At 54.7% G+C, this 7651-nt stretch overlaps 2 protein-coding genes across 2 annotated transcripts in view; both read right to left on the minus strand.

The window, feature by feature from the left end:
• The window catches only part of TIMP2 (TIMP metallopeptidase inhibitor 2), a 24960-nt gene extending 20952 nt beyond the window's left edge, over nt 1-4008 (minus strand). The window contains exon 1 of the mRNA XM_024760786.1: nt 3981-4008. Coding sequence (XP_024616554.1) covers nt 3981-3993 — 13 coding nt within the window. The 5' untranslated portion in view covers nt 3994-4008. The remainder of the gene's footprint in view (nt 1-3980) is intronic.
• A 307-nt stretch (nt 4009-4315) lies between these two features.
• On the minus strand, nt 4316-6251 carry CEP295NL (CEP295 N-terminal like). Its single transcript, XM_024760784.1, is given in 6 exon segments — nt 4316-4507; nt 4509-5216; nt 5218-5290; nt 5292-5755; nt 5758-5858; nt 5861-6251. Coding segments are annotated over 6 exon segments (1683 nt in total). The 5' UTR covers nt 6006-6251.
• Nucleotides 6252-7651: the final 1400 nt, after the last annotated feature.

The following is a 7651-nucleotide window of genomic DNA, read 5'->3' on the forward strand; positions in this document are numbered from 1 at the left end:
GGCTGAGGAAGAGGCTGGACAGACAGCTAAGAAGTGAGGGGCAGCAGACAAGGGTCCTGTCCTCACGCTGCTGCTGGTGGGCCGTGACCTCGGGCAGGTCTCCCCTTCTAGGATGCCTCATTTTGGGGAGTGAATACTCGAGTGCCGGGCCTGTGGCTCAGGCCCCCGTCCGCATGGACAGAGCAGCAGCAGTGGCCCTGGCGTGGGACGTTGAGGCATGTGGTCTGTGGGCCGACTCCAATCCACGGCATTTCTCAGGAGCTAGGAGCAGCGATGGAAAGGCTGGAACCCCAGAGCCACCCTCCCAGCTGCCAGTGTGGAGGGAAGCTGGGTGCGCAGGCTGGGCGGTTCATGCCCCCTCTCCTCGGCTAGTTGTCGTTAGCTTAGCAAGTAAGAGCCCAGGTGGCAGCCCAGCTGCCCCTCGGAGCGGGTGGCGTGTGGTGTGCAGTCCACCCAGCCTCCCGTCTCCAGCCAGGATGAGGGAGGGCTGCACTCTGTCATCAGCTCTTAATCATGTCTCCACCACGTGGAGGCAAGAAGCTGCCCGCATCTCAAGGCTCGAAAGAGGGTCCCCCGCCCTCCACCCCAACTTGAGAAACCTATTTTCCCATTATTTTACAGTTCTGAGATTCTGGATGTCCTCATACACACTACAACCTCGCACCTGGCTGGGCAGTGTGTGGGGGGGTGGACAGGCATAAGGACCCTCAGAGCAGCACACACAGAACGCGGGGTCACATCCGAACCGAGGGTGCCCACCGGCCCCTCCAGGGCTGGAACAGTCACACTGTTGAGGGAGAACTTCTGTCCCTGCTTCCGAAGTGTCCTGGTCCTTGTCGGTCACTGCTGGCCCGCACCTGCCTGTGGACAGCGGACCTCGCAGCAGGCACCACCGGCGCCGTCTTCCGCCTGTGGATCCCTTGGGCAAACGGAGGGCCTGTCCACCAGCAGGCCAGCCACGGAGGCCTTCCCTAGCGGCTGCCGTCTGGGGAGGACTCACTGGCTGGGCTGCAAGGAAGTGACCTGACAACACAGAGTGAAACAGGAACAGGGTAGCTGCCCCCAAAAGTGGGGAGATGAAGCACAAAACCAGGGGAAAGTTCTAGAAGATGCAGTTTCAGAGAGGAAGAGCCCATGAGGGAGGGAGGGAGGACGCATGGGGAAGGCCGCTGGGCGAGGACCCTTTAGGAGGAGGCACCGTGTCGGAGTCCCCACTGCCCCCTGGCAGTACTGGGCGGAACCCTTCCAGGTGGCGCTGTCCCAGGGCCCTGGGCACCATAGTCATGTCAAAGTGACCGACAGGGAGTGAAGGCAGTGTCTTCTGGGATCCCAGCCCAGCCCCTGGATACCAATGAGAGATGGAAGTTACCGGTGACGTCTCCATCGGGAATCACTGGAGGGTCAGCTCTTTTTGTGGGCGGCGGGCGGGGGTAGTCCTGGAGGGCTGTTTCATTACCCACGTCACTGTCCTGGGCAAGGGGGTACCCTGGCCCTCCCCCCTTCAGCCTTCTGCAGGACAGGTGGGAAAGGGCAGGCCGTCTCATCCAGCTTCCAGGGGACAGTGTGGGAGTGACAGGCCAAGCAGAGTTGAGTCAGCCTCCACCACGTCTCGCTGCCCATCCCCCACACCTACTTTTAGCTCAAGTGTGGCCAAGAAGGGACAATTCCTCACCTAGAACACACGGGCCACAAACATGACCTCTGAAAGTGGAAACAAAAATAACGCACTTAAAGGCAGGCTTGCCCCTTCATTAGACTGCGGGTTCCAGCCCGAGTCACGAGGATCTCATTACTCAGTGTTTGGGTCCCATCGTGGCCACGGCTTTAAACCCAGTGATCCCACGGCACCCCCTCCACCCTCAGACCGAGGTGATCCCATAGTGACAGATGGGAGTTCCAGCTGAGCAGCCACTAAAGGCCAGTGCCCCTCCCCGCAGGGAATCCTCATCTGGCCCGGGAGTGACAAAGCTCTCTTGGCCCCAGGACTTTTTTCTTATTCACTGTTGGGCTCAGACCAAATCGGTGAGCAGCTCCGCAGCCCTGACCCATGGTACTCCGGAAGCAGGTGAGAGAAACCGGGCTGGGATCAAACATTTTCTCCACCTACAATGGAAAAGCCACAGACAATGGAGACTCACATGATGGAGACGTGAGATGGTGGAAGGTTCCTCACTCAAGCTATTGATTTTAAAACAAAACTGAAAAACAAACAAACAAACAAAAAACACCTTGTGGGATGCCATTACTGCTCCATACGAATGGTCGCATTCAGGGGTTGTGGGCTGGATGCTCAGAGACACATATCCAGTCAGTCACCCCACCTCTCTGAGTATCCCTCTATCACCATCTGTCACTGTGGTCACTTGTTACCTATATCCTCCACCAGAACATGTCCTGTGTGTGTGTTGTTCACTGTTCAGCTCCAGTGAAGTGGGGCAGTGTCTGTCACTCAGTACTTGCAAAGGAAAAACAGTATAATATCAGGTCAACATTTTCCAGGGACCAAAAAAAAAGGTGAAAATGGGAAGAAAAGGAGGGATGGGACCTTTCCCACACCTACATCTCAGCTGTGGTGTTCAAACATTCCCAAAGCACTTTTTGATGCCAGGCCTTCTGATCCAAACGCATTAGGGATGTAGTCCACTTTTGGGGAACTGGCACAAAACAGAAGCAGCTATGGAAAGAAGGCTCAGAGGGTCACGTGCTATGACGCTGTGGCAGAAATGACACCTACGTGTGACACGAATGAACTAACTATGCTGGGTCGAAAAACGCTTCCAAAAGACCACACATGATATAATATCCTTTTTATAGGGTTCAAGCAGAAGTAAAACTAAACAATACAGGCTGTGTTCGGGTTGTAGTGAAGTGCAGGGACAACTCCCGAGTTCAGCGGGTGTACGATACAGCTAAGGAGGAACAGCGTAGAGAAGAGGGAAGTAGCACACAGATAAAGCTGGTTTTCAGCAAACATTCCAGATCTTGGGTTTGGGTGGTAGGCTCACAGTTGTTCATTATGTTGTCTATATATGGACGGGCTGGGGTCGCGGCAGACCCTGCCTTCACTCTGTTGGTCACTTTCACGTGGCTGGGCTATGATGCCAAACATACATAAGATAAAAAAAAAAGGCCATTGATGGCCCAATGATGCCAACATATCAAGAATGAAGAGGATTTATCCCACCCAGTGCATCTGAGGTCCTTGGGAGGGAGGGAAGGAGGGAGGAAGGGAGGGAGGGAGGGAGGGAAGGAACATCTCCTTCATATGCTAAGTCCAGGGGTCAGTTAGCTCTGGCCCAAGGGCCAAAGCCTGCCTACCACCTATTTTTGTAAATAAAAGTCTTACTGGAACTCGGTCACACCATTCATTTATGTGTTGTCTGTGGCTGTCTTCCAGCTGCAAAGGCAGGTGTAGAGTAGTTGCCGGAGACCGTATGGCCAGCAAAGCCTAAAATGTTTATTATTGGCTCTTTGCAGAAAAGGTTCGTCCACCCCCATTCCAAGCCCTAAGTATGTAACAGGCAGATAAAACCCCACCCAGTGTAGGGTCTCCACGTCTGCCAAGGTTTCTGGGTCAGAGGTAAAGCTGGAGGGTAGGGAACCTACCAGACACCCTGGTTCCCCCAGCACTGCCAGCCCCAGAAGGAGTCTATAGGGCTGAGTTGCTGGGAACCATTTCCCCTTTCTCTCTCTTTCCTCTTTCTGCCTCTTGCTTCCACCCGCTTCTTTCCCTCCCTCTCCCCCTCCTTTCTCCCTCCCTCCTGCTTTCTAATATTAAAGTTATAAGAATGTTACTGATGTCCTATTAAATGATGTTGGTTTGAAAGACTAAAAGATTTTTGTCAAATCTCTCCATTAACGTCTCAGCCACTGGCTAAGCAACAAATGATGTATCTTCTGAAACTGCGCCCGTCTGACCTTGCATGCCCCTCAAAGTCCAGTGTTCATTTCGCCAAAACATCTGAAGCACTTAAACGTACCTGGTGTTTCCATCTGTGCTGTGGCACGTGAAAACAGCCTCAGCTCCGGGACACACCTTTGTGCTACAATGGCCAGACCCTCCTACCGCGCCCCACATGTTCGTGCTAAGGAGTCTTCCTGAATTGGACTTAGTTTTAAAGGCGAGACTGGCAATAAGTATGATTCCTGCAGAGGAATTCGCTCCAAAGGACGGAAGGATGGCTGATGGCCCATTTTAAAGAGGCTACAGGTTTCTGAGCACATGGTGCAAATACAATCGCACAGACTTGGGTGCCAGCTCTGGCAGAACGCTCAGTTATCAGTGATGTATTTACCAGGGGCAGGACTCTCGCTTTTAACATATTCCCTGAAACTCTCACAAGCATTTCCTGGCTTCTTCAAGAAACTGCTTGTGCAACTTGTTTTGCTCTAGAATTTGCTGTTGAAGGTCATGGATCATCTGACTGTGCCCGTCATCGTCGACGATGCTGGCCGAGGGGGAAGTGGGGCTGCGGTCATACCCTCCTTTCTTCTCCTGGTCTGGAGGGGGAGTCAGGCTTCCGATGAGCCAGAGAAGCTTGCCTCTGTTCCCTCCTCCCATCTTCCAGCTCCGTCTGGAGGTCGGCCTCCAAGCTCATCTTGGGGTGTCTGATTTGCTTGAGCGAGTCCAGCTGCTTTGGTGTTCTCTGCTCCACTTGCATTTTCTGCTTCTGCCTTGATGCCGTCAAGCCACCTCTGTCTGCCTGTTCTTGCGGGTGAAGCTGAAGGGAGCCCTGCACCAGCGCGTCCGGTCGGGGAGGCTCCTGTCTGGATTCGGGGCTGCACGAGAGCAGGTCCTCTTCATCGACAGATGTCCCTGCCTCGGGAGACCACGGTTTACTGTCATGCTCAACCACGCACTTGGCCATCCTATGGGATTTTTGGTTCCTGGGCTTGCTTAGTAACTTTTTCAAGCTGGTTCTGGACGGCGTCAGGTGGGCGTCCACCCCCGCTGGACTCGCGGGCTCCCCGGCGGGCACCACGTCCATCTCTGCATCTCTTGCGTTCCTCTTTCTCTGGCTCTCCCTTCTCCACGCCTGCGTCTCCTCAAAGCCCTGTTCTTCACTGGGGCTCTGATCCATCCCAGGCTTGAGATCCCGGTGCAAGTGCAGGTGTTTTCTCAGCTTCCGGTTGGTATCAAACAACTCTTCAGAGGCAAACTCCAGCTCTCCCTACCACCTGCTCTTGTCACAGAGCTTTGCCAGCGGTGAGCCGCCCCCTTCTGCAGGTCCAGCCGACTGGCCACAGCTGTTCCAGGTCCTCGGCTTTGCCCTCGGGGCTCTGATCCAAACTGGTTTTTCGGGCCTTGAAGACAAGCCGTTCGCTTCCCCAGCTGCCTCCTGCCGTCCTGGGCTGTTTCGGTCTCCCGTTCCTCCAGGCATTTGATCTCCCCTACAGCAGCCAAGAGCTTTCCCAAGTCTGTCCCTCTGCTCAGCCCAGGGTCAATGGGACGGTGGCCCCCGCCGGTCTTCGTTGAAGGCACGTGTTTTCCTTTACTCCTCTCTGGTGGGCTCAGGGGACGAGGACTCAGGCCCGTGGCTCTGGAGGCTCCCTGCCTCTCCTGGTCCACCGCTCTTCTCCGGGACGTGGTGCACCAGGGCTGCCGTCAGACCAGCTCTTCCCTGTGTCCCTTCTCTTGCCGCACAGCCACTGTGTGCTTCCTCTCGGCCCTGGGCGACCTGGCTGCTCCTGGCTGGGTCGAGCCCTCTGAGTCAGGTTCATGGTCCTCGGCCAGTCTGCCCACCACCGCCTCCCCTCCAACAGATGTGCCAAGTACAGCCTCTCCAGGCCTCGGACCTGCTGGCCTGGGGCCTCCTGCTGCTCTGCCTGCAGCTCCTCGGCCAAGCGCTGGGGCAGCTCCTGCACTGCTAGAGGTCCTGTCTCCGCTGCGGCGGCAGGTCTCCTTTCTCTCGGACATGTAGCAATTGGTGCTTCTGCCTCAAAAGCACGGCTTCGTTGTCGGGACTGGGGCTCCGCCAAGGGGCTCTCCCCGCGTTTCCTTTCATGTCGGGGGCCTTTGCAGACACGGCTTCGGAGAGAAGGTGGTGTGAACCAAGAGTGGAGGTTCCAGGGCACCAGGGCCGAGGAGCCACAGGTGCTACGGCCGTTTCACGGCAAGTCCACGGGGCAGGAAGATGCACAGCGCTGCCCGGAGCGTTCCGAGCACAGTGAGGCCCTGGAGACAAGGCACACGGGGCTCTGAGTGCAGGACAGGCCGGGGGACGCGACCCTCCAGATCACTCTCCTGACACCTGCCCACGAGGGTCTGTTCTCCGGCTCCCGATCTCTGTCTCATACGCCTTTAATGAGACCCGGCAGGGCGGCTGTTCTCAGTGGGGTGTGGTTTTGCTTCCCAGGGGGACATGTGGCCATGTCTGGAGACAGTTTTGGTTGTCACAACTGGAAGGGGGGGGGGGGGCTACACCCCCCCCTCCCTCCAGGATGGCCCCACGACAAACAGGGACCAGGCTCCAGATGTCCAGTGCTGGGGTTAAGACCCCACCTTCGGAGACAAGTTAGGGTTCAGGTGGGGGTGATGCAAATGTCTGGCCCTCTGGAGGGAGCTACTTACAAATGAAAGGAGGAGGCGGTAAAGGAGGAGGAGCCTGCCAGGAAAGGGGTGTGTGTGTGTGTGTGTGTGTGTGTGTAGGGGGAGGCGAGTGTGGGTGAGTGTGCTGACGTGCATGTTTGTACTAGAATTCAGCGCAAACCAGAGAGGAGGTTAAGCTAGTGGTATTTCTTTTTTCACATCTCTTTGGCATCACTCAGGGACACGTGCTCCGCCAGGCCTTCCTAAAGAAGGTGCACTCACACCAAAAAAGAGTATCACTTGAAGCTGATGTCAAAAACGGCCAGATGTGTGGGCTACGGGAGCTGCTTCCTAGGCACTGCGGTCTGCACGGAGCACCCCTCAACTGTGTGGGTATCCCTTCCCTTCTTTTATTTTAGGATGTGCGGAGCCAGGCTGAGCAATTTTAGCCCAAAGTAATGCTGGTCATCAGAAACACCGCTGCATCAACGGAACAACTAATGTCAACCGTGTGGGCTGCCCTCCGCTTATCTTTTTTACAGTAACCGTTGAGGTAGGGAGTTATTAGCACCCCTGGTTCACGGGTGGGGAAACTGAGGCAGGGAGCAATTAAGAAACTTGACCCAAATCACACATCTGGCAGATGGCAGCTACTACTCGGGTAGACCACCTTGTCTTTGACCAATGGTCACATAGCTGCTGGCTCTTGGAAACTATGATGATGCAGTCATACATGTGGAAATGCGGTTAACATCATATTCTACCAGTCTGCCAACCACCACGATGAGCAAGAGGAGAGAGAAAGAGAAAGCCGGGAAATTAAACACAATGGTTGAGATTTTCAACAAAAGCGCCCCAGCCATCCAATGGGGGAAAGAGTCATTTTTTTGTTCGTTTTCAACAAATGTTCCTGGGACAGTTGGATATCCACATGCAAAAAAGATTAATTTACCCCCTTAACTCATCATATACAAAATTATATACAGAAATTAAAGTGACCACAGACCTTAAGGTAAGGTCTAAAGCTATAGACGCTTGGAAGGAAACAACTGTATCTTCATGACTTCGGGTTAGGCAAAGATTCTTAGATATAACACCAAAAGCACAAGCAATACAAGAAAT

This window comes from Neophocaena asiaeorientalis, unplaced genomic scaffold (genome assembly GCF_003031525.2).
Source record: "Neophocaena asiaeorientalis asiaeorientalis breed wild unplaced genomic scaffold, Neophocaena_asiaeorientalis_V1.1 scaffold30, whole genome shotgun sequence".
Lineage (NCBI taxonomy): Eukaryota > Metazoa > Chordata > Mammalia > Artiodactyla > Phocoenidae > Neophocaena > Neophocaena asiaeorientalis.